General features: G+C 52.6%; 5 protein-coding genes and 1 non-coding gene across 6 annotated transcripts; 5 read left to right on the plus strand and 1 right to left on the minus strand.

The window, feature by feature from the left end:
* The first annotated feature begins 2,010 nt into the window (after window positions 1–2,010).
* On the plus strand, window positions 2,011–6,016 carry chiA1 (class III chitinase ChiA1). The gene is made up of 3 exons (XM_025700827.1): window positions 2,011–2,344; window positions 2,399–2,837; window positions 2,886–6,016. Exons 1-3 carry the CDS (start codon window positions 2,243–2,245, stop codon window positions 5,789–5,791), a joined length of 3,447 nt encoding a protein of 1,148 aa, XP_025546158.1. The 5' UTR covers window positions 2,011–2,242; the 3' UTR covers window positions 5,792–6,016.
* An 858-nt stretch (window positions 6,017–6,874) lies between these two features.
* BO97DRAFT_t282 lies at window positions 6,875–6,946 on the minus strand. The gene has a single exon. It is a non-coding gene; the product is annotated as a tRNA-Met (tRNA).
* Window positions 6,947–7,227: 281 nt separating this feature from the next.
* BO97DRAFT_409324 (uncharacterized protein) lies at window positions 7,228–8,517 on the plus strand. The gene has a single exon (XM_025696037.1). It carries the CDS (start codon window positions 7,649–7,651, stop codon window positions 8,426–8,428), a length of 780 nt encoding a protein of 259 aa, XP_025546159.1. The 5' UTR covers window positions 7,228–7,648; the 3' UTR covers window positions 8,429–8,517.
* A 2,600-nt stretch (window positions 8,518–11,117) lies between these two features.
* On the plus strand, window positions 11,118–12,862 carry BO97DRAFT_269837 (uncharacterized protein). Its single transcript, XM_025690976.1, has one exon. The coding sequence runs from the start codon at window positions 11,583–11,585 to the stop codon at window positions 12,672–12,674; it is 1,092 nt and encodes a 363-aa protein (XP_025546160.1). The 5' UTR covers window positions 11,118–11,582; the 3' UTR covers window positions 12,675–12,862.
* A 561-nt stretch (window positions 12,863–13,423) lies between these two features.
* Window positions 13,424–16,640, plus strand: BO97DRAFT_447201 (putative chromatin assembly factor 1 subunit A). Its single transcript, XM_025698742.1, has 4 exons — window positions 13,424–13,632; window positions 13,715–14,825; window positions 14,898–16,081; window positions 16,155–16,640. Exons 2-4 carry the CDS (start codon window positions 13,911–13,913, stop codon window positions 16,252–16,254), a joined length of 2,199 nt encoding a protein of 732 aa, XP_025546161.1. The 5' UTR covers window positions 13,424–13,632; window positions 13,715–13,910; the 3' UTR covers window positions 16,255–16,640.
* Window positions 16,641–19,215: 2,575 nt separating this feature from the next.
* BO97DRAFT_447202 (uncharacterized protein) lies at window positions 19,216–24,927 on the plus strand. The gene is made up of 4 exons (XM_025698743.1): window positions 19,216–19,600; window positions 19,788–21,139; window positions 21,196–21,305; window positions 21,382–24,927. The coding sequence occupies exons 1-4, from the start codon at window positions 19,549–19,551 to the stop codon at window positions 24,539–24,541; spliced, it is 4,674 nt and encodes a 1,557-aa protein (XP_025546162.1). The 5' UTR covers window positions 19,216–19,548; the 3' UTR covers window positions 24,542–24,927.
* Window positions 24,928–24,969: the final 42 nt, after the last annotated feature.

A 24,969-nucleotide genomic window follows, 5' to 3' on the forward strand; every position in this document is an offset into this window, starting at 1 on the left:
GAACATAAGTACCTCAGCACTGATAGTACGTACTCACAGCGACTGCTCGGTATGAATAGCAGTCGGGAGTAGCGGTCTTGTTGTTCACTATCAGTCCACTGCTGCTGGGAGTAATGCTGCAGGGAACTGGCAAAGACTTCTTTCAGAGGTACAACTTATTTGGACTCTGACCCGGCCGCAGTATGATGCGAGGTGTGTCCGTGCAGAAGCAATCTCCCCATCGATGCGGCCACCTCAATGCAAGCTTGAGGCGACTGAATATCACGGCGCGGTGTCGGGTATTTCTGAGGGCAGTCTAGCGCTGGGTCTTTGGTTGCACTAGTAAATGCACTATTCACCGTTCGATCCAGTAGGGCTGGAGGAGGAGGACCCTCTTAATCAATCGGGCATGAGGTCTGTGTGAATTGTAATTATTGTTTGTAGGTCTGTGACCTGTGGTCGTTCGGTGTCCACCCTGAATCTAGGACTAGCGCCGCTGACTCTGGATAAGCTAATATAGCCGAAGTATGACTAGTAAAGTTTGACCAAAACGGATTTCTGCTCGTATCTGGGTGAAAGGGGTAGTAAGCGAGTGCTTGGTCCTGCTCCTGCTGTGAGTCGCTTCTATTGTGTCGATGCCATGTGTCCCCCCGAAAGTGTCTGAAATTATAGTCTAGTGGTCTTTCCTGCATATTGTCAGTTGGGTTTCTCTGACAGCGAATATCAACGGCCTCGAGGCTGCCGATCTGATGATCCGGTGATCTCCGGACAGTGTCCGGCTCAGGGGAAGATCGTTCCATGGCTCACGTCAGGGCCGAGCTTTAGGCAAAACTCAACAAATTCCAATTGAACCGGCACTGAAGAAGGTGACGGTCCGGGTTTTCTCGTGTATATTTCTCTAAGTCTAAGCCTCAAAAGGTACCCGACAGTGGTGGACGGGACGGGACAGTGGACACCAGACCGGATACGGCGGAGGGTCCGCGAGGTTTGCGCTGATCTTGAAAATGGAGCCATTCTGCTGTCCATTCATTGATTTCCATTGCCACTTTGGTACTAATTAACTGAACCACTGGAGGCTGACTAGCTGCTTAGCATATCAGTATCTACTTACTCGTGTTATCTAACCTCTGCCATTGGTGTGCCTGAGTCAGAGATGTCCGACCTCCGTTCTCCCACTAGTCCTACTCCAGTAACTGCCATATGGACGCTAGTCTTCTTTGGATTGTATTGTCATCGTTGCGGGTTTTGCACTAGAATTCAAGACTTCTTCCAATGACCGGCACACACACTAAGCTTGCCACTATCCACAGGGTCCAATCTCCATCTCTCCCTTCACCCCCCTCTCTCTCTGTGTGGCACTCTACCAGTACCATCTCGCTTCCCAAGCGATTCTGTTCGCCGGGAAATACACTCATCCGCTCACAGAGGGGCCACCGCGCCGCCACTCCTTTCAAAATAGTCGGGGAGCTATGGTTGACCAAGATGGGTCGATTCAACTACAACTTCGAGGCACTCTGGTCACTGGTGGCGCTGGATACCCCTTTGCTTCCAAAGCCATTTGCCCCTCTCTGGGTCTCCATCAGAAAACTGAAATGATGGAATCTCTCCGCTTGAGGCTTGCAAAATGTAGGTCGGCGTTGCTTGGCCCTCATCATCCACTTTTTGCACAGACTAATGTGGAAAGAAAAGTTAGACTCCTATGCGGCTCTACAAGCAGGTACTGCGAATAAGCAGCCTGTTGCCTGCTGCTGCCTTGACCCTAATGTGTAGGTCAGGCACTACAACTCCTTTCCCCGACGGGGCTTCGCCTGGGTCAAGGCCTAGAAGTCAAGCGTCGCCGTTAGTCTCAGAAATAAGGGACTAACTAGCATTGTCAACAAGCACCGAAGTCCGAACTGGGAACCCTCAGGTTCGTAGTCCAGGCATGTGGTTGCACCCGCCAAGGCATTGACTCCGCATAGTAATTTCGGCTGTGTTCGTGCGATGAACCCTTTCCAGGTAGTGTGGCCAATGATGAACCAGACAAGACATGGAAGCTGTCCCAGGAGGTTCAGGACCCAGAGCAGACTCGCTCTTATAACTCTACGTCGTCTGGCTCCCTTCCCTCCTTGAGATGTTCTTCGTGTCATCCCTCTCTATCATCTTTTGCGGGGACCGTCCAAGCAGCGGACTTTTGTCTGCGTCCTTTCTTTGAACCAATCCGACGTTCACTTTCACTGGTCTGAGTGGCTCTCTTGCCTCCACCAGTCGACATTCTTTCACCATGGTGTCTCAACTTGTCACCGTCCTCGCTGCTGTGTCAGCTGTCACTCCTTTTGTCTCTGCCTTTGACCCTCAGTCAAAGTCGAATGTTGCTGTTTACTACGTATGTTCCCCTGCACTGTTGGTCTTTGTCTAGAGTTCTTACAGTTGGGAACAGGGCCAAGGTTACGGTCAGAAACGTTTGAGTCATTTCTGCCAAGAGTCGTCTTTAGACATTATCAACCTTGGATTTATCAATGTGTTTCCGGATCAGGGCATCGCTGGTTGGCCAGGAAGTAATTTCGGCAATCAGTGCGATGGCACCACCTACCAGGTTGACAACCTCTCAACAGAGTTGCTTAAGGGCTGCCACCAGCTGGTCGAAGACATTCCCATCTGCCAGGCTGCGGGTAAAAAAGTGTTCCTGTCTTTGGGTGGCGCCTCGCCCGACACCCAGCAGATCCTGTCCGAGGACTCTGCAAGCGGGTTTGCCGACTTTCTTTGGGGTGCTTTTGGTCCCAAGACCGACGATTGGGTATCGAAAAATGGCCCTCGGCCCTTTGGTGATGTCGTCGTGGATGGTTTCGACTTTGACATTGAACACAATGGCGATTACGGTATGTCTCGTCCTACTCAACAGTAAAGCTTGCGCCTAACGTTTAAAGGCTACGCAACAATGATCAACCGCCTGAGATACCACTATTCATCACAGCAGGGTCGTACTTTCTATATCTCGGGTGCGCCTCAATGTTCGATTCCTGACCAACACCTTGACTCTGCTATCGCCAATGCCGCCTTCGACTTCCTTTGGGTGCAATTCTACAATACCGAGGGTTGTTCCGCCCGTGACTATATCGAAGGCACGGTAGATGGTTTCAACTTTGACAAATGGGTGGATGTTATCAAGGCCGGAGGAAACCCGGACGCAAAGCTCTACGTTGGATTGCCTGCCGGCCCGGGTGCTGCCAATCCTGGATACTACTTGTCTCCCAACGAGGCTTACTCGCTGGCAGCCGAGTATATGGCGCGCTTTCCTGACACTTTCGGTGGTATCATGCTTTGGGAGGCGACGGCTTCCGATGAGAACAAGATTGGCGACGAATCCTTCGCGGATGTGATGAAGCAGATCCTCGTGACACTTGACCCTACTCCTCCTCAGACAAGCACAGCTTTGCCTTCCAGCAGCACGCCCGCGCCAGCAACCTCATACACTTCCACGAGTACACCCGTGGTGTCCACTTCCTCGGCCGTGTCTATCCCTCCCGTGGTGTCTATCTCATCTGCTGTGTCTAGCCCTCCTGCGGTGTCTAGCTCTTCTGCGGTGTCTAGCGCTTCTGCCGTGTCGAGCTCGGGAACTACTGGCTTGTCAAGCATATCTGCCGTGGTTTCGAGCTCATCTGTGGTATCCAGCAACTCTGTACTAGCCAGCACTCCTGTTCTGACGAGCAGCTCTGTTGTTGCTAGCACAGCTTTGAGCACGCCTGTGGTCGTAGGCAGTTCTGCGGTCTCTAGCTTTTCAGCTGCCTCTAGTTTGCCTGTGGTATCAGGTTCCACCGTCGTTTCCAGCTCGTTTGTAGTGTCCAGCGCTTCCGTGGTCTCCAGTTCTCCCGTGGTTTCCGGTTCATCTATTATTTCGATCACGCCCATCATTACAACCAACCGTGTTGTCTCTAGCTCGGCTTCGGCTTCGAGCTCTCTTGTGGTGACAAGCCGCCCTGTCATCCCCAGCTCGTCTGACGTGTCTGGCTCTGCCTCCAGCTCGCCTGTGGTTTCTGGCTCTAGCGTGTCTTCCAGCTCGCCTGTGGTCTCTAGCCCCGTCGTTGCCACTTCCTCTGTGACCGCCAGCCCTCATGGGACTTCCATATCCCCTGTGGTTAGTGTCTCTACGCAGTCCGGGTCTTCTGGTGTCTCTATCTCCTCTGTGGTCACTAGCAGACCCGTCATTCCAAAGCCATCCTCTTCCATTCTTGCTGTTCCAGGCGATTCTAGAACACCGAGCTCTTCCGTCATCCCTGGTACATCCGGCCAGGCCCCGTCCAGTGTGTCTCAACTGTCCAGTCCATCGATCGTCTCGAGCTCTGTGGGTCCTTCGGGTCCATCTATCACTTCAGTGGGATCTGCGCCCTCGAGCTCGGCTGGGGCCTCAAATAATGTGGCTTTCTCTTCTGGCGCAGAGACTTCTTCTGGCCAATCTCTTTCCTCGAGTTCCGTCGTCAGCACCCTCACATCGACAGTTGCGGGCGTATCTTCTGAAACCGCCTCCTCTACGAGCCCTTCAGTCGGATCTAGCACGGCTGTCTCGACAGTATCAGCAGCACAGTCTGGAGGTTCCGCTCAGTCGGCCTCAGGGACGATTACCGTCTCCGCTTCTAACACTCACGTAGCGTCTACCGCTTCGCGCACTGACGCTACATCAAAAGCAGAGCTCTCCTCCGGTTCAAGTCCCATCAGTACTTCTGTTTCTGGTAGCGGTGCGGCCCCGTCTGCAAACCCAGAGACCTCCCATGAACCTGGTGTCACGGGATCAACGACGGCCTTGACAATCCTGAGTCCGACTGACCAGAGAAGCACGACCTCCTTGTCAGCCACAACCCATACTATTGGCGATGTATCAGGCCAGACGGGCAAGCCGACAGCAGTAACCAGCGATGCTACTTCGACTGGCAGCGGTGCGTCCGCTATCATCACCCCGGGGATCACGTCTGGCCTTGGGGGGATCTCGGTATCCCCAACCGCGTCTGTTTCGGAACCTGTGACCACGACCACGATCATCGTGACCTCGTACATTGATATTTGTCCCGAGGGCTTCACGACCATCACTACCACGTACACGACCACATACTGTCCGGCAACGGCTGCTGCCATCACCACTGCTCCCGCTACAGTCACTGGTGCTCCAGGTAACCCGGCTTCTGCCACGACTGTCGATATTCCCGAGGGTTGGACTACGACGGTAACGGTTTGCACACACTGTGCTGCGACGCCGACTACGGTTACTTTGACTCGACCGGCCACCAGCCTTCCGGCAGGGCCCGCGTCACCGACCACTGTCCCCGCTCCCCTGTCGGAGTGGACAACCACGGTCTCTGTCTGCACGGAGTGCGGACCGACACCGACCACGGTGACCGTCACGGTTCCTGTCAGCACTATCGTCGCGGTGACAGGCACTCAATTTGGCAATCCGTACGGCGTCGATGCTGTCCGTGAGGGATCAACGGGACTTGGTGTATCGCCAACCTCAGTCGAGGTGATCCCTCACCCCACATTCATTGCTCTTGTATCTGCGTCTTCTGGTCCAGCATCCGCCAGCCATTCTGCCAGCCATTCCGGGCCCGCGGGAGCTGACAGTGCTCGTCCTTTTTCGGGAACCGGGGGAGCTAATGGTGCCCGTCCTTCCTCGACGCTCCTGGTACAGCCGTCTGGTAGCGGCTTCCCAGGGTCCGTGGCACCTAGCCACACCCAGGGAGGCGTATCGCCAGTTTTCACTGGCGCAGCTCCTCGAATGACTGCCTTCAAACATGGGGCCGGGACTCTCGTCACCGTTGCCCTACTTCTGCTCACTATCTTGTAAAGCATTCTTCTCTTCAGCTTTGTCCTTCTTTCTTTTCTCACGTCCTGTGTGACCACATGCCTTCCGGCGACGTATACAGCTTTACTTTACCTATTACTGATTTGGGATGAATGACCAACGATATCCGATGTATCGATTTTAACTACTGTCTAATCAGCACGAAAACCTTCTAGCATGTGCTCTGTCATTATTAGTCTGCTTGGACAATAAATTTCAATGATCATGAATCCATAATTCGTATATTCAATCCAGCTATCACTACCCCCGCGACCAATCCAACTTGGTAGCCAGCCAAGGCGGATCAATCCGGTTACACAGCGTGGACCCGGCTGCTTGGGACCTACGATCGACTGATAGTCGGTAGTTTACGGTAGAAAATCGTGGCATACGAGCACATTCTATCTGGTCTCACTCTCGCGTGGTCTGTGATCCACGAGCGGCCCGTATGGTCTGACCATTTGGGGGGGGGGGGGGGGAATTCTAGTGAGTAAATGAACAGAAACAATCACAAAGGAGGCTCGTTCCCAATTTAGATTTCCGACTCTGTTCTGCCATGCCCGGTGGTGCGCTGCTTACTTGCATTAGCGCGCTGCCGAAGTACTTTGGGCCCCCCCCGGCATGCTCAAATGATAGGCGACGGGAGGCTTACTCGATGTGCTAGTGGTTCGACTTGTCGGGTTTTGGGGGGTGTATTGGAGGTACTGAGTAGGTATTGCAGGCAAAGGGTGGAACGTGTTGCGTACTTGTTGATACGTGGTTTTTGGTGAGATGGTTGGTGGTGTGGCTGTTCTTCTTGCATCTTCGACACATGAATGAGGTGTGGTGGTTGAGCAAGATATATTTGCTCTATATGTACTGTACTTTCGTGGCTTGGACCATGGTCGCTACCTCCCATTAGAGCTGTTGCAGATATCTTCAATCAACACAGGTATGCAAAATAGTCCTACATGGCTCAAGAAAGGAGAAAACAGGAATGAACAGAAAAGAAAAAAGATATCAAGCGATCGTGGGAACAAGGCGTAAACGGTGAGCAAGCCCTCGAGAGGAAGACGGTGGAACACAAAAAAGCCAAAAAGAAATAGTTAGCATGTCCTGGTTTCGATCCAGGGTCCTCCGGGTTATGAGCCCGGCGCTCTTCCCCTGAGCTAACATGCTTGATGGATGATATTGGCATTACTACTAGATAACATAAGGTAACACAAGCAAGCCACAGCACCTCATTTGCTCCCCCGCATGACTCCCGGACCTCGGCTGCGGAGAAGTGATGGTTGGATGATACTCGCCTCGTCTTATCGACACCTACTCACTATATCTACGATTCAGCATTCAGTCAGACATTGAACCCATCGGCTTAGCTCATATACTACTGATTCCCAAGCCAGTGACAGTCCCAAGAGTTGCCGCTGTCTTCATGGAGCCTTCTTCCCCATCTCCCCCATTGGCGGGAATCCGGGTGGTCGAGCTGGCGGGCCTGGCTCCTGGTTCGTACCATGTTCCAATCTCGGTCCCTCCAGCTGCAAGCTCCTTTCCATCCGCTGACCAAAGAAAACAGGTCCATTCGCTGGTCTGCTTTTAGCCGACTACGGCGCCTCTGTCTTGCGGATTGACCGACCCCAAACGTCGAGCGCAGATCAGTTGACCCGCCACAAGTCCTCCATCCCTCTAGATCTCCGTGATACCGCCTCACATCAGGTTCTCCTCTCCATCCTGGCGACGGCGGATGTCGTGATCGACCCTTACCGTCCGGGGGTTTTGGAGCGCCTTGGCCTCGACCCCTCGGGCGTCCTGCTGAAACACAACCCGCGATTGATCGTGGCACGGTTGACGGGGTTCCGGCGCGATGGGAAATACAAGGACATGGCGGGGCATGACATTAATTACATTGCCGTGTCCGGGGTGCTGTCCATGCTCGGCCGGTCCAACGAGCGACCCTATGCCCCGGGCAACCTGCTCGGGGACTTTGCCGGGGGCGGCGCCACCTGTGTCCAGGGTATTCTTCTGGCATTGCTGTCGCGGGAGCGGAGCGGCCGCGGTCAGATCGTCGAGGCCAACATGGTCGATGGCTCTGCGTACCTGGCCGCATTTCCTCGACTAAGCCGACAGACACCTATGTGGGATGCGCCGCGCGGACAGAACGTGCTGGACGGGGGGAGCCCGTTCTACGACACTTACGAGACCAAAGATGCGGGCCGGTATTTTGCGGTGGGGGCCCTCGAGCCGCAATTCTATCGGGCTCTCCTCAAGGGACTCGGGTTCAATCCACAGGAGCTGCCCGAGCGCGACAACAAGGATAATTGGCCGGCGCTCCGTGCTGCGTTTGCTAAGAGGTTCCAGGAAAAGACGCGGGCTGAGTGGGAGGCCGTATTCGACGGGACTGATGCCTGCGCCACGCCCGTGTTGGACCCGGATGAGCTGCAGGCGGGTGGTTACGAGCTACGCCCGGTGGTGCATCTGGCTGATACCCCGGGACTCCCCATCCCGACCGACGATGGAGGCTGGACGGGTGGTGGTCTGATACCCGGCACCGGGGGGCAGGAGACCTTGAAGACATGGTTGGGTTGGGAACAAGGCCGTGAGTATGATGTCAGGCCCGATGGGGCTCTTGTGCGACTTGGAGAGAATAAGGAGAAGTTATAGGACATTTTGCAAGGGGGTAAAAGTATTAATTATGTGTTCGGGTGGACGCCACAGTAAGTCGATGATGCGTTGATACTTGATGGAGGAGGGACAAGAAGGGGACTGTTTATTTTGGTTGAGGGGCCGGGAGGGAATGGAGGGACCTTTTGAGTTTTCATTCTTGCGGCCGGCGGGAGCAGACGAGGAAGAAGAGCGGAAGCAACAACCGCGCGTAGGGCTGACACCCTTCCAACTATCCATCGGCTTCACCGGCGAGAATTCCATTGTCGCGGCTTCGGTAACCATGGACTGGGAAAAAGTCTCTCTCCGTTGCGCGATTTGAGTCAGCCTATCAAACAGTGGAATTATCAACTAGCGATGACAATACTCGTACTCAGTAAGTGATGAAGATCGAGCGGGTATCTCCGACTCTAGCTGCATCCATGAATCATGAGTTGAGTTCGATTATCAACTTCTATAGTACATACAGTACATGTTACCAGCTGTCGCGTGGCTCCATTGCCGGTTGCGATTGGGAGCGACTCAGCAAGACTCGGTCGGTGGCCAGCTGAAATGTTACTTGGAAAAGTCTTGGATGTAACGCCAGTGGAGAATTTTCCCCCAATTGAACTTGGAACATGAAGTCACTTTCCGTTTCCATCTTTATCTCTCCCTCACTACTGTTTTTTTTTTCTCTCAGTTTCTTTTTTATCGACAAACAACGATCATCGAACCACATACTAAATTCAATGTGCTCAATAGTGAAAGAAAACCTGAGGACTCAATTTCTCTGTTTGTTATTATCTTTTTACCCTTTTTTCTTCTTAACTGTGATTGTTTAAGTTGATGCCGAGAAGAAATTATAGCTCCCTCAGATCGACATTAGCAATCCAACCCTATCGAAAGTAAAATGATGAGGCTACATCTCGCAATCAGATAAACATGGTTGACAAGTGTTGATCAGGGCGATCCAAGAAATCCGCCCAATTTCCCCGCCTGTGCGACTGCAACGGATTGTGGTCATCGTCACGTCACCAATTAGTTAGTGTGTTTAGACAGTTAGTTAGTCCTCGGTGACGCCGCGGAACTCGTCTCCGGCAAAAGTACCAGCCAGTTTGTGTACGGTACCTTTCTTTACGGGTATGAGCCGGTAAGACAGATCAACTGGACTGGGTGAAACAACAGGACGAGGTTGCCTAAAGAGAAGAGAAGAAGAGAAGAAGAGAAGTTCGGGTTTAAGGCCACGGTGGAGACTCGCAAAAATACCACCTTTGGGGAGGGTTTAAGCCTTCAGGAGATGACCTGACCATCCAATGCATTCATTCCTAAGACAGTGCTAATGTACAGTATGTCTATGCTTATAGGTATTTAATTGTATGTACGTGATGAATGTAACCATACCGAAAACTGAAAAAGTGTCCTGTCAGTTGCCTCCTACCGCTTCCACGCGGGGTTCCATCGGCGATACTGCAGCTTCATTGATCATGAGCATCTATGAATGAGTAGGCCTGACTATCTCCGTGAAACCCCCTCCTTCCCCAGTCAAACCATGGGGGTAGAAATCTTCATTCCCGGCCTTCCGAGTGTTTCAGCAGTGGAGTCAGGGACGTCATTCATTTGCCCCGAATCTGGGTCGGCCATCCGGTTCCTAGCGGGTGGGTGTCTGGGAGAGAGAAGAAGAAGGTTCGAACTTCAATCTAAGGTACATGTACACAATAAGGTAAAAACAGAGACGGTATCTTCCGCAACTACCAGGTCAGGTATTCCTGCCCGGTATGTATTGTGTATTGGGTACTATCATGATTAAATGCCCGCTTGCGTCTCCACGTGCGGGTTGTGGCGCAGTCATCGTCAGTTCCTGTATCGCGTTCCTTTCGTGGGACTATTCTTTCTTCATTCTCGTTTGTTCCTCATCTGAAACATTAGAATGGAGAAAGAGAGACAGAAGAGGATCCATCATTCTTTGGGGCAGCCTTGAAAGAGTTTCAATGAAGAATAGTCTTCTACCAGCACGAATGAAAGAAAGAGCAACTCCCTAAGATAGCCGTGGTTGATCTGTGGCTGTGTGCTAAAGCTGGCCTCTCGGTACTTATCATTACGAGGTTTTGGTATGGCCCAGTCGTATTCGGTACCGCCCAGCATGACAGTCAGGTCACACTGGGGCTTTTTCTCTGTTCTTCTTTCTCTCTCTCTGTTTTCTCTCTTTTCTTGCGTTTCTGTGTTTCTCATGTCCCGATCGATCATCGCCTCCCTCCCACATCCACTCTTCCTTTCTCCCCCCCCCCCCCAAGTCCATCCTTAAACTAGCCGGTTATTCACTCTCTTTTACTTTCGTTGTTCCCCGTCCAATCTTTTGGAGCCTTTCGTCTCTGGCTTTTCACTTTTTGACTCTTTCTCTCACGCTCCAGGTCTATATATCTCAGTCAACTTCTTCCTACCCCCCCCTTTTGCCCCTAGCTGATCCTCACCTACTTTGATCCATTGGGCCCCTCTCGCCCATTCGCGTGTGTAGCAATTGCTGGTGTCAGCGGTTATTCCCTTTGCTCCCACTATCATCCAAGACATCAATCAACTAGTGCTGCCGACGGTTTTATCAATGTCCCCTGCAGGTGTGACTTGGTAAAATTGGGTACCCGCCAGGCCTCGTGTGCACGAGTGGCGGAAGGAAAGCCAACTTGTCTGTCTCTGGCCTGTCTATCTGTTTGCTCCAGCGCCGCTTTTCACAACTCATCATCCTCGTTCATCCTGCGCACATACCCTCTCAACACTCTTCCCCTCCCTCTTGACTACTCCAGGCATTCGCTTTTCCGGAAGCGCCCTTGGGTTTTGGCAGAAACCCCCTCGGCGCTATTACCGATACAACACCCCATCGTATCGGGTCAGCCGCCTTGCCTCCCTCTTTTGCGCCCCCCTCCCGAATTCCGTTGCCTGTCCGGTATATCGACGGGACCGCCGGCTGCCGCCCATTGAACCTGCATCTGCAGACCGAAAATCGTTGGTTGCCTTCACCTTCGTTCGAATTTTCATCGCAAGTCTTGTTTCACTCCGACTCTGCCTTGCTGATCGGTGTGGGTGAATCGTTCCTCCCCACCACTCACCCGGCCAGTTGGTGTCTCAGCAACGACACCACCCCTTAGTTCCGACCTCGCGACTACCGTCTGATAAGGATTGCCAGATGGCTGGCGTGCAGCTTCAACAACCCAGCATGACTGATTACCGCTTGCCGATTCACCAACCGCCGCCGGCCCGGAAGCCGGTCGCGGGGATGCATTCTGGATATCCCTACCAGTCCTATGAAGGGGCCCACCACCAGCTTGCCCCTCATCCGTCTGCAGCTGTTCTCGCACACAACCGTCGACGAACATCCTCCTCTCATGTTATTCCCTATATGGGACAGCAACAGCAACATTCCGCTGGTCCTTCCCCGCATCATTCCATGACGGCGGCGGCTCCTTATCCCCCCTCGAGGCGCCTGTCTAGCGCAACCACCTCGACCAGCTCCACCGGCAACAACCCAAACATGCATTACAGTGGTAATGTCTCGGACATACGACGAAGCACCTCGTCTCGCTCGGCTAACGCTCAACTGGGATATGTCGCCCTGATGCGGAGGCAGAAGGCGACCGTTTGGTGTGACCGGGCCCAGCCAGAAGATCCGCGACTGCGGGCTCAGAAATTGGTGGATAAGAAGCGGGCATACCTGGAAGTCCATGGCGCAGGCGCCGGACGTACGGGTACCTTGGGAAGCGGCAAAAACAAACATGGCACGAAAGACTTCTCACCCTCGGCGCTTGTTGGGGCCACAGTCCCAGTTCGTCTTAGTGCCAATGAAGTAGGCGATGCCGACGAAGACGCTCAGAGCGAGCGTGGATTTCCGTACCGGCGTACAGGCAGCGGTCGCAGCTCGCTTGGGAGCAACTCGCGCTATCCTAGTGGATACCAGCGCAGTACTATGGGTAGCAGTGGCTCTCCATCAAATGAGCTGAGTGACTTGCCCGACGTTTCTGAGCACCCGCGAGCAGAAAACGCTGAAGCTGAGGCGGAGCGCACTTCTGTCAAGGATAGTGCCTCGATGAATAGCCTAGGCAGCGAACCGGAGGACAAATTCGGCACCTTAGCAGATATGGCTGCTCCCAGCGCGGCGCAAGCCGCCATTGAAAAGGCCAAAAAAGCGGATGAGTTGAGGCGCCGAGGCAGTGTGGACGATAGGACGACATCAATGACCAATGTCCGACTTTTTGTCGCGAATCCGGATCTGAGTGATTGAGGTGGATCTATACTGCGCTTTTGGCATTTTGGATATACCATGTCCCGTCTCTACCTACCTCCTGAGTCTCACCCTTTCACTCTCAGTCGGACATCTCTCTCTTCTTCGTTTTCCCTCATCCAGTTTCGCCTCGGATCCCACGATTGGCGTCTAGGCTTTTGTTGTTCAAAAGCCTTGACCCAAATGTTACGATGGCCCGATGACACTTCCAACTGTTTGATTTCACTTGTGTATTGCACTCTTGTTCTATTCCCCTGACCGCATGCTATTGGCGCTTCTTTTCTTTTCTTTTTCTTCTTCTCCTGTTTTAAGCCGTACGAATTGCGTATGGCGGATTGGTGGTGCGTTTACTGTGCACTGCGGTGCCTGATGGATTTATGAGTAATCATAGTAATAATAATACTCATGTACATATGGCAGCCATTGACTTTGTAGCGGAGTGTATGATATGCGTTGATAGAGTTTATAAAAAAATCGACTAACTTGACGAAGCGTCTTCCACATTTTTACCATTGAACCACGAGCAGACTTTTCTTCTAGTCCGGGGAAGAGTACTGTAAAATAGCACAATGCTCATCGCCAGGATGGGCACAGGCTAAGATTTAGGCATTTTAAGGTGTGAAACTGGGTGCTAGGGACTTACATAATCACTCACACGTGCCGAACGCGATCGGTCGCGCAACAATTAACGCGTTTCAGGCAATCTGGTCAGGATAGGTACTATCGCCAAGCTTCCCACTCCTCCGGCCCAACTGACGGACAGGAACGAGAGAGTGCAAGTAATGTAGGAGATCTGTCCTGCTTCTTCTTGCCCAAGACATTCTGTGTGCACGTTATCATTTCTTCTCCACCCACCTCCATCCTATACCACCCTCACGCCCATTTCGACCCCATGAGCCCTGGCCCTGGCCCTGCTGGAGTATCGCACGCACTACTGTAATCGACACCCCTAGAAGTGGTGAGTCAACCATTCAATCTATCGTGGGCGAGAATGTTAAAGAATGGAGAAGGACCGCAACTAACAGTTCCATGCTCTTTAGTGGTGTCGCCTGGTGATGATCACATTCCCTCTACATTAATCAAATCCTGCACTCCGACCGCACCACCCTCCATATTCATATTCCCACAGTCGCCCTCATTTGATGATATATATACATACCCAACGAAAACCGACATTCTTATAACCTTCATCGAAATAGCAGGCCCATACCATAATAGAACAACGAACAAAAGGCGATGTCGACCACCGCAATGGACGCTTCCAGTCCTGTGCCGCCGGGCCCAACGTCCACTCCCTCTCCTCTTTCCGCTCTTGCCTCAACACCTGCCTCCGGCAACACCGCCGCCACGAATACCAATAGCCTTGGCCATCTCTCACCGCTACCCGCAAACACATACCCTCCTATCATGTCGACGTCTCCCAGCGGCTCGCGCAAGCGCTCGATACAGGATTCTGAGATGGGTGGCATGGCCTCAGAAAACCATCCGACGGCAGACAGTGAACGGAACATGGATGTCGATATTGAGACAACTGGGGAGACTATAGGTGCTGGGGCCGGCGATCGTACCAGCGTCTCGATGCAACAATCTACGACCACAACTACAACTACATCTACCCCCGACGATGACAAGGAGAATCACGACGGCCTCTGGGCTCAGGCCCATAAGGTTGCTGGGTCAGACGCTGATGCCACTACCGCTATAGCCACCGGTGAGGGCGAGGGCAACTCGAGTCTCGTTCCCTCGACAACACCCTCGTCAGATACTGCTCGTACTGGCACTGCTGCTTCGGGTGCTGGTGCTGGATCTTTCGCGGTGCCAGCGTCCAAGAAGAGGAAGCTTTCCCCGTCGAGCAAGGAGGCCAAGCAACAGGAGAAGGAGGCCAAGGAGCGGCTGAAGCAACAAGAGAAGGCGCGGAGGGAAGAGGAGAAGGAAGTCAAGGAGCGGCAGAAGGTGGAAGAAAAGGCTAGGAAGGAGGAGGAGAAGCGCAAGCGCGAGGCTGAACGAGAAGAGGAAAAGCGCGCTAAGGAAGAGGAGCGGAAGAAGCGAGACGCGGAGAAGGAGGAAAAGCGAAAAGTGAAGGAGGAGGAAAAGGCCGCGAAGGAGGAAGAAAGGCGGAAGAAAGAAGAGGAGAAGTCGAAGAAGGAGAGAGTGAGATTTTTCTCTGCCACCCCCTGTAGTAGCATTCTACATCAAGGACTCCATCTCTAACCGCAATCACAGGGACAAACGAAGCTGAATTCTTTCTTCGTGAAACCCAAACCCGGCATCGCCTCATCGGCTCCTTCCTCGACCGTCACCACCACGACTACTACCACATCACTCTCACCTCAGAAAATGACCGGCGCTGGCGCTGCACCCGAATCTTCTTATGACCCGGCTCCCTCAGCCGTATCGGATTACCAGCGCGAGTTTCCTGACTTCTTCCTTCAGTCGCACACTAAAGTTGCGCCACCGCATCAGTTCCAACGTGACGCAGACGCCCTCCATCATACCCAAGAAAAGGTAGATGCCTACCTGAAATCTGCCGCCACCGAGGAGCCTCCTGTTTTTCGCCCTTCTGAGCTCTTCAATCTTATTCCGTACAGACGACGACGTGGGAGGCAGACAGCCTCGGTGAAGGAAATCCTACTTCAGATGCAAAACCTGGCCGATCAAGCCGAAACGTCGGAAGATGCCCACAAGAAACCACAGGAGCTGCTGCGGCAAGTAAGAATGAAATCGTTCAGGTTTGGGGAGGATGTGCGCCCACCCTACCAGGGCACGTTTACGAAGCGCCTTTCCGAGTCAACCGCTCATCGGTTGATGCGTAATCCTTTCCACCGAGGACTACCGGAGGTCAATTACGATTACGACTCGGAAGCTGAATGGGAGGAGCCCGAGGAAGGCGAAGAACTCGACTCGGAGGAGGAGGACGAGATGAGCGAGGACGGTGAGGATGACATGGACGGATTCCTGGATGACGAGGATGACCACCTTGTTGACGGCAAGCGACGCCTCATCGTGGGCGACCTTGAACCTGTCAGCACCGGCATCCGATGGCAGGGCCACGGCGTGGATTCCGAGCTGCAGATGTACAAATTGGAGACGATTTCCGACTCGGTGCCTTTCCCTATCGATCCGTTCTCCACCGTGTACTGGCAGAAACCCAAGCCTGCAGAGTCCGCGCCGAGCACTATGGGTCTGGGGCGGTCGACGCTGCATGCCTTCATGAGCCAGACGGTCTCCGGTTCCCACAAGGGTTCTGTTGGAGGGGGATCGACGGCGGACGGGAGCGCATTGGCGGTGGTGACAGCGGGACGAACGAAGCAGCGGACGTTTCCGGCCGAGAAGCTGGGCGAGTTCAAGCAGGTGGTGGATGGCAGTGATCTGACCAAGCTGGGATTGCTTGAAATCTTGAAGAAACGGTAAGACGTGGGCCCACATGGTGACTTGTCTTGTGGAATCGGAAGGCTAATCTACAGAGTCGCGACACAATAGGTTCCCTAAAGTCTCTAAGGACGTTTTGAAAGACACGCTGAACAGCGTGGCCACGCGAGTAGGACAGAAGGAGGCTGACAAGAAATGGGTTTGTAAATAGACGTAGACGGCGGACCCCGAAAGAAGGAAGCGGCGAGACAGGTGGACAACGCATCTAAGGATATCATCATCGGCACTCTCAACCCAGGGGACTGGGGTTCGATCAATTGCGCTAATCGATTGGCTATCGGCAAGAAGCTGTGCCCCTCTCTTACATATCAATATCGAGTTTTCTTCTTCTTTTTCTCGTGTCAATCTTTCTCATACCCCCCTTTCCTCCCAGTCTCTTATCTCGAACATGGCCGTGTCCGCCGCGAGGCTGCGGTGCTGGAGAGACACAGAGACAGAGAGATACGGCTGATGATAATGTTTGCACCCGACACATGGATTGATGCGCGAGCCTGCGAAACCAGGTGGGTTCTCGGTCTGCTGTCTCCTAGTGCCTCTGCTTCTCCTCTACATCTATTTGTTCAATATCTAGAGAGGTGGGAGAGATCAGTTGTGGTAGTTGGAGATCTCGATGTACGGGAAAGCACACACATGTACATACTAGTAAGTAATAAGTCCCCGAGGCGATGGACAACCGGTGGGGAAGGGAGAGGATATCCACTCTAAGCCCCAATTATTGTAGTCTGCCAGCGAAGCTAGCGGCATAACCTAAAACCGTCTGACAGCGGGCCTCCGAGTCCTATGTATGTATGTAGTCTAGAGTCTACAGACTGCACATTCAACCGTGGTCCAAGTTGTCATGCAAATGGAAGGTTTATTGAATTGATGCTTGAAACATACGACGCAGAGATCAGCTGTATGTCGGATCGAATGGAATGCAGGCGCTGGAGAGTATAAACAGTGGGCTGGTTGGTTGGTTGATCGATTGATGGGGCAAGGACGCTGGAACTCCACCACCAGCCACAATGAATACTCGTACTTGTACATACCGTAGTGGATGGATTGAATGACAAGTTGACAACACACCAGCAAGAACTGGGCAGTGGCGGATGAACACGTGCAGACAGTGGGGTGTCTCACTAGGCCTAAGCCAGTCAAGCGCCGTACCATCCCAGCTGAACCGATCCATCCCCATTCAAAGGTTCTCAACTCCAATTCTCCATTGACTCTCTCCACTGTCTCCAGGCTCTCGGTTTCTGGTTCTGTCCTTCCAAGTTCGTTCTGCTTGGTCTCTCAGAGCCTGTCTCTTTGGCTGTCTGTTTGACTTGCACCAGCCAACCACCTACCAAGACAGCTGATCAGCTTCAGCTCCTATACACCCCCGCCCAAACCTGCGATAATTGCCAACACAGTTAGGGGGGTTGACCAACAAATCAGAGCGGGAAAAATGGCGAGGAGGGGTTCTTTTTTTTTTTTTTTTTTTTTTTTAGGCGGATTTATCCCACCCCATGCATGCATGCATGCATTGCCAACACATCAAGAAATGGATCTCTCTTCTTGTTCCCGCTCGTCTCTCTCTTCCCCCTTCTCCTGCCTTGGCCCTTTCGACACGCCATGAATTCTTGGATACTTGACCTTCGTGAGTTCGTTCGCCCGGGCCAACATTCTGGTGGGCGGAAGAGAGGATCGGAATCTTGGTCTTGGACGGGGGAGGGGACAAGTATAGGATGAATGACTCGTTTCGGGTTTCTTTTTTGTATTGCAGTGGTTCCCTGGGGACCAGCGAGGGGTATGGATCAGACGGACAGATGCAAAACTGCATCTTTCCTTCAGGGAGGGTAAGATGACGCTGGCAGATGTAAGATAGGCGTAGTTAGTTACTTGACTGTCTGTGGTTTGGCTGATAAGCTGTCGTCGATAGGTAAGTAAGTAGTCTAGTTACTTACTTCCCAGGCTGTCTGGGAGTCTGGGATAGGTACCCGCGAAGTACCGCTTGCCCGCCTGGATCCCCGGCAAGGTACCGTGTCTGGACTCCCACCGGGCCTTTTTTTATTCTTATTTTTTTCTTTCTTTAGCTGACGATTTTCTGCATTCTTCTCATCGTCATCAACATCAGCATCATTATCAGGATCATGATTGTTCTCCTTTGTTCAAGTTCCCCCTCCTTTGCTGCAAGTCTCCGTTTCGAGTCACTGTTGCCGTCTCTGGCTATTCTCCGTGTGATGGACTCGGGTTACTGGTACTGTATACACCTGAAGAAGCACGTAACTAGCTACGGAATACCTAGCTATCAAATACTATTATTAAATCGGGAGTATGCGTGTTGTTGAATTACTAGTATCCGCGAGCCTGCTGTAGTAGTCTGGCGTAGTCTAGTTTGATCTAGTTTAGTTCAGTGAGTGAGAGTCTGTTGTGACTTCCCCACACACGAATCCCTTCCCTCTTTCTCTTTCTCTCTCTCTCTGTCTCTCGCTCTCTGTCTCTCGCTCTTCATCCTCTCACTGATCCGGGTTCATTCGATTTGCTGGCATCCGCTAGACTATACCCCACTAAACTTTGCTGTTGTTGTTCTGCCTCTACTTCTTCGAAGGTTTCTCTTCTTTTGCTGTCTCCTCCTCTTCCTCTTCTTCTTTTCCTCCTCCGTCTTCTGTTGGTCTTCGCGGCAGGTCATCTCACTATCCCGCCCATAGCCTTACCCCGGTCGGCCAGTTGTCCCTCTCCTTCCCCTCCCTTTATTGCACCGTCCCGGACCAAAGTCGGACTTTATTATCCTAACCATCACCGCCTCATCTCACTTCATCTCACCTCCCCCTCAATCAATCAATCAAGCAAACAGTACAAAATCTTTCACCCGGCGACTTCGCGCCAATTGTTTGACCAACCTAACTGGTTCTTTCTATTTCTCTCTCTTCTCTCCTTGGCCTCCGCTTCCACAGTCTCCATCATTTTTCGTGGATCGGCCATATAAGCATCTTCATTGGACTACCCTACCTTATCCTCTTAGCTTGCGATCTTCCCCGGGCCTCTGGGATTGATTAATTAGTCTTTGATTCCCTGATTTAGTCATTACCACGGCCCCCTCCAGGTTCCTATCGGCTATAATTCTTGACATACCCTTTTCCCACTTACACATCTTCGGGTTCTCGCCGCCTCTTTCCCTCCTACATCCATTCCGAGATTATCTGCCACTATAATTGACCACTCTACCGACCTCCATCGTTCGCCTTCCCTCTTCGCCTCTCTTCTCCTCCATTCGTCTCAACGCAACCTGGAGCGCGCCATCGTGTCCACCATTCAGCTGCTTCAGCCCCCAACCTCCTCTCATGAGGGCCACCGTCCACCGTCCACCACGCCTATAGGGGAGTCATGCGATAGGGCGGACTCTATCTACGCCAGGGGCACCTTGCGACCTCGATCAACCTCCTCGTGGCTGCGTGGCCGGAAATCCGCCGATGGCAACACCACCATGTTCGATGCCCAATCCGATGGTCGTCCATCCACTTCGGCTTATGTGACCTGTAAGTGCGCATTTTGCTTTTTCCTTCGCCCCTAGTTCTTCCAGACTTTCGAGATTTATCCCTTTTTTGCTATCATATCTTGAATCGCCTAGCTATCTGCAAGTGTTTCGTTCTCCAACTTAACAGACTGTCTGCATGGGTTACCGATCATCGGCTGACTGTTTCTCGCTTGTCGTTCGTGCTCCAGGCTTGATTCCTTCGTCCATTCAAGCGACCTCGCCATGTGAGGCTGCGCCTCAACCTTCAACCCCTGCTGCGATTGCTACTACGTCCCCAATGCGGGCTTCTTCTGACCTGATGACGGATTCTATTATAGGTGAGTCTGGCGACTTGGACCACCCAAGATCGCATCGCCTGGCCTCCGCCTATTGCGCCCCAGATGGACCTCAGGATACCCCTCGCCCTACCAGAGCCATGGAGCAGTCCGAGATTTCCTTTGAGGACCTGGCCGTCCAGTACCGTCAAAGCCAGCACAAACAGGCCGGTCGAAAACGACTAGAAGCCCGTCTGCATGCTACCAAGGTCTCCATGGGTGTTGCCGCACGCTTGATCCGCGTCGGAGCTGCCGTTCAACGAGCGTTGGTCGACCGGCTTCGTCACGACGACAAGACAAATTTCATTACTCTCTACCATACTCTCGTTGATCTCCAGGAATCATGTGACACGACTTTCCGTCGCCATTCCCAGCGGCAGGACCCGCTGGAAGAATGTTCGCCAATCCGGGAATCAGTCGTCAACCGTCCTCCGGACTTCGTCCAACAGTTGAGCCCTCAATCCAGGACTGATTTGCTTGACATTATCCATTTGGTTCGCACTGATCCCCAATTTTTGTTTGAAAGGCTGCGCTCCTTGACTCCTGCCCAACGGGCAGCCCTTGTCTCGTCCACTGGTGCCCCTTGGGAATCGGGCAGTGATCTCTCGTCCTCGGCGGCATCCCGATCCCGGGCCCATGGGATGAAGCGCAGCTCGGCCTCCACTGTTCCATGCAAGGACCGCACTTTGGCCCTCGAACGCAAAGATGCCCTGTCAATCTTGCTTTTTGATGTTTTTGCGTCCCCTCTGGATTCCAATGCCTCGGAAGCGAGACTGCGTTTGGATACCTGGTCTTCCGTCTGTGCAAAACTCATGACCCAGGATGGCAATAGACATAGTGCTCTCGTTCCCCACATCCTGACTGCCTGGGCCACAGGAAGTGACTGGAAAGCGAAGCCGGAGTTCGAACTCTATCTCATGGATATATTGCAAACAGGCGCATTCCTTCTGGAGCACGTAGAAACTCCCCCAGGGATGAACGTGGATGCGGAACTCCCTGATCCCCTGCGAACAGATGTGGCCGAGGAATTTTTCGCGTCCGCGGTAGATGCGCTGTTTCAGCTGTTGGATGACCCCGATGGAGGGTTACCCCAATCCGTGATGCAACTAAGCTGTGCTATCTTACAGAAACTAGAGCGTCAAGATGATCGGAACCGATTTCTGGAGTTGCTATTTGTTCAATGGTTCTTTGCGAAGTACTTATACGGCGCACTCACTTTCCCAGAGGTATGGTGATACCGAGCGAGTATAACCTGTGATCTCCTTAGCTAACCAGTATCTAGGCCCATGGTCTTCTGCTCGATTTCCACGTCCGTAATGATGCCCGCGAGAAACTTCTCGGGCAGGTGGGCCTTCGTGCTTATTCGCAGGTCTACGCCATATTACGTTCAATGTCAGCACTCCTTCTCTTCCCTCCCCATCAGTCAAATTTGAAGCCTTGGGAAGATTTTTAATGAGTTCTTGACTAGGCACCACTATTCGATGGTCCGTCCCAGTGTAAGAAGTCGAGTGGAAAGCATGCTGCGCCGATTCCGATCGGGATTTCCCGCTCATGCATCGGACGTGTTACCCTTGTCTTCCAGCCACTCGAGTGGCCAGGAATCACCTGCCCGGTTCCTAATGCTTTCTGCTGCCGATGTTCTCACGCTGTTGAACACCCTTTACCCTAGGATGTCTACGCCAGTTTGCAATTCTCCAATGTCGTCTTCTGGGGTCTCTACGTCGTCAAGTGCTCTGTCCATCTTTGCGGAACGACTGACAACTACCATGGCGGAGCCTGGTTTCTTCAAACCTGTCGCTGAACCCTCCTTCAGACATGCTGCCCAAGGTCAGAGCCTGTTTGGCTCGGCGATGAACTTTCTTTCGCCCGTCGAGCAGGTCATTAGTCGCAACGCGGACCGGATCCGGTTCGAGTTGTCCGACATGTGTGGACCTGATGGTCGCTCTAGTCTGGAACCTCCGGCTGCTGAAGAATGGGCGATATTCTCCATCTCCCAAGACGGCAAACTGACCTGGGGGTTGTTCACCGACAGCTGCCAACTTTCAACCTTAGAGAGCATGTTTGTGGAGGATGCTCAATCGGCCGCTTTGGGATCGGAACACAATCTCGAAGCTCTTCAGACGGCTATTGTCAAATTAATCCAGGAAAATCCCGCAGACGATGGTATCAGCTTTGGCTTACGACAGTTCAACGGTCTTTCAGTGGAACACAGTGCATCCCTCAAGCAACGATTCGACAAAGCAATGCAGCACTGCCACCACGATTCCGACTTCATAGGTGCCCATTATTGGTGGAATGCCGGCCGTCAGCTTCTTCGCAGTGTCGCAAATTCCCCTGCCCGGCTGGAAAACGATACATGGATCCTTGAGCCGATGTACACATCCTGTGACCGCTCTCTTCAGATTTCACGGGCAGTAATCGAACACTGCGAAACTGTTTTTGTGGCTATTCACCGCCAGACTCGGCGTCTGCAGGGGATGGTGAAAGCGATGATGACCACAGTGGCTAAGCTCCGTGACAAGATGTGGTACATGACGGATGTGAAGAACTCGATGAGATATGAAGATGCTAAGAACGTCGCACTGGCTCTGAAGACAATGATCTATTCCGCTCGTCTACATCGGCAGACACCCAATGATGGCCGCTCTCGTGGCAACACGAGAGCATTTGGAAGCTCGTTTCTTCAGAAACCGGAGCTGCAGGTCATGAGTATCATGAAAGCGCCGAGCAGTCAAGGTGGCCCGAACAAGCTCTCCGATGAGCAGGTGGATCTTATTCGCAAATGGCTATCCCATAACAACATTGACAACTTCTGCAAAGGTGAGGAGCGCATCCATCGTTTCTGCTATGAGGTCCAAGGCAGTATCAATCGGCTTGTGGGAGAGAGCATGGCAGAGACTCCCGTGCTGTGGGCCAGCGAGCTCTACCATAAGGAGCGAGTGAAGTACGAGGGTTCAGCCAATCGGAACTTTCTCAGTCTGTCTTCCAGTTTGCGCCCGTTCAATGTCCCTGGCGATGATCCCACACACCCTTTGCAGAGTTACGGCAATCAGTCTCGTCCAGTCGACTCCGTCTCACGTTACTCATCAGACGTGTCGTCCTTGAACCATAAGGCTTCCAATCAAAGTCTGCTATCCGATAAGTGGAAGAGCCCTCGAGATCCCTCAGTCACGGACTCATCCTCCATTGGCGGCTCGCCAGGGAGGGCGGCATCAACCGCTACGGGCGACTCATACAGCACCTTCTGGTCAACGCCACACCAATCAGCGCAGTATGCGCCTAGCTCCTCTAGCATCTATTCACGGCCTCCATCCATGTTCAGTGATAATTGTGCGCAACCCCCACGCCGGAACGACCGCAAGATGCATAACAAAGCAGCTTTCATGGAGGATCTCAAACAAACGCTTACAAGCTTGCTTCTCAGCGATCTGGGTTCTCCGGTGTGGAGTTGTGGGAGTGAGACCGATGCTTGGTTCGGTAACGCACTGAATCAGCAACGCATCCAGGTGCAAATGAAGAAACGCGCCCGCATTCAACGATTCTACACTGAGTGTGATGAGCGACTTGCCCGCAATGTGATGCACCGTGTGCCATCTGATCATACACGAAGTAGATCTCTTGAGTCCAGTGATCGTACACCATTGGGAAACTCCGAGACTTCAGTTTCGGAATCCACATCCGACCAATGCCCTGGTGTGGAAGAGGACCCACCGCTTTTCTCGTACAGCTCCATCTTCCATCGTCTAATCGAGGTTTTCTCTCGACATGGAAACCCCTTTGTCAAACTCAGGGCACTGCGAGATTTACGAGCATTGGTTGTCGCTTCATTGAACACCACGAACGAGGAGCTGGGTTCCATGCCTCCCGCCCAAGAGTACAGGTGCCAGCGAGGGCGCAGCTCCGGGGTACAAGGGAAGAGAAGCGCCCGGCATAGCTTCTCAGAGTCTCAGGCAACACGCGTGCATGAGAAAGACGCTCTGCAGACGCCAACTTCGGCTGTCGATGAGTCGGTCATCTTTGACTGCCGCCCTTCAGATTACAGCGCCCCCACGGAGCATCAAATCGTGGACGCGTTGCGAGGCTTGTTACTTGAGTTCAAACCCAAGACCCTTTTCCGAGATCTACAATTCATCTCAGCCTTCGTTCCAGGCGAGACGCTGAACCAAACCGATTGTGGAACCGCGTTTCTGCAGTTTGGCTTGGCAGCGCTGAGTCTCAAGGACGAGGTTTGTAACAGCATGGTTGAAATCGCTGATAGCATCGTATCTCAGGAGCTCAGTCGGCGCCATCCTGCAGGATACGAAACCCACCCACGTCCCGGACACGCCATTGAAGATGCTGCCGGCATGTGGATAATCACAGCCAAGGAAGGGAATCCTGTTGCTCAGCGGGAGCTGGCCATTCTCTACCTTACGCACCCCGAGCTTCTGCCACGGGTGACGCTCCCACTTACTCTACTGCGGGATACCTTTAAGGCGGAGATGATGTACCGCCGTGACAAGGACTCGAAATCCGACCCCCAGAGCATGTGTTTGGCCCTGCACTGGATGCAGCTGTCGGCCATTGGCGGGGATGAGCTTGCGCGAAACCGTCTTCGTGAACGCGAGGAGTTCGAGTCCATTGCCTAGATCGCTTTGTTTTCTGCCCCATTCTTTCTCTTCTTCTGCGCTTGTGCTTTAAACTTATACTTAGGTTCTTCTATTCTTCTCTTATCTCTCTCTCTTTCTCTGTTCTCTTCTTTATCTTCGAGATTCCGTCTCGTCTCTTCTTGGCTCACATTTCATGACTTTGATACCATTGATGACCTTTTATTCTTAGCCGAAGACTTCGGTCTACGCACCGCGACTAATTTCTTTGCACCTAAACGTGCAGCTCTCTTGATATCCTCTGCTCGCAGACTGGAATGGATGGGCTTAGATGCCTGCGGCCTGTGTGAATTTTTATTTTCTGTTTGGTTGTGTCTTTTTTTTTTGGTGAGCATGGCAGGGTCATGAGATTCCCCTATACACTTACCCAATGCTTATATATATATATATATATATATTTTTTTTTTTTT

This window comes from Aspergillus homomorphus (assembly GCF_003184865.1).
Source record: "Aspergillus homomorphus CBS 101889 unplaced genomic scaffold BO97scaffold_77, whole genome shotgun sequence".
NCBI classification, from domain to species: Eukaryota; Fungi; Ascomycota; class Eurotiomycetes; order Eurotiales; family Aspergillaceae; genus Aspergillus; species Aspergillus homomorphus.

Excerpts from the sequence above, each read along its gene's own strand:
- chiA1 (XM_025700827.1), top strand. The coding sequence starts at position 2,243 with ATGGTGTCTCAACTTGTCACCGTCCTCGCTGCTGTGTCAGCTGTCACT. Across the intron at positions 2,345-2,398 it reads CGAATGTTGCTGTTTACTAC|GGCCAAGGTTACGGTCAGAA; the intron begins GTATGTTCCCCT and ends AGTTGGGAACAG. Across the intron at positions 2,838-2,885 it reads TGAACACAATGGCGATTACG|GCTACGCAACAATGATCAAC; the intron begins GTATGTCTCGTC and ends TAACGTTTAAAG.
- BO97DRAFT_409324 (XM_025696037.1), top strand. The coding sequence starts at position 7,649 with ATGGCGGGGCATGACATTAATTACATTGCCGTGTCCGGGGTGCTGTCC.
- BO97DRAFT_269837 (XM_025690976.1), top strand. The coding sequence starts at position 11,583 with ATGGCTGGCGTGCAGCTTCAACAACCCAGCATGACTGATTACCGCTTG.
- BO97DRAFT_447201 (XM_025698742.1), top strand. The coding sequence starts at position 13,911 with ATGTCGACCACCGCAATGGACGCTTCCAGTCCTGTGCCGCCGGGCCCA. Across the intron at positions 14,826-14,897 it reads AGAAGTCGAAGAAGGAGAGA|GGACAAACGAAGCTGAATTC; the intron begins GTGAGATTTTTC and ends CCGCAATCACAG. Across the intron at positions 16,082-16,154 it reads CTTGAAATCTTGAAGAAACG|GTTCCCTAAAGTCTCTAAGG; the intron begins GTAAGACGTGGG and ends GCGACACAATAG.
- BO97DRAFT_447202 (XM_025698743.1), top strand. The coding sequence starts at position 19,549 with ATGTTCGATGCCCAATCCGATGGTCGTCCATCCACTTCGGCTTATGTG. Across the intron at positions 19,601-19,787 it reads CACTTCGGCTTATGTGACCT|GCTTGATTCCTTCGTCCATT; the intron begins GTAAGTGCGCAT and ends TTCGTGCTCCAG. Across the intron at positions 21,140-21,195 it reads GCGCACTCACTTTCCCAGAG|GCCCATGGTCTTCTGCTCGA; the intron begins GTATGGTGATAC and ends ACCAGTATCTAG.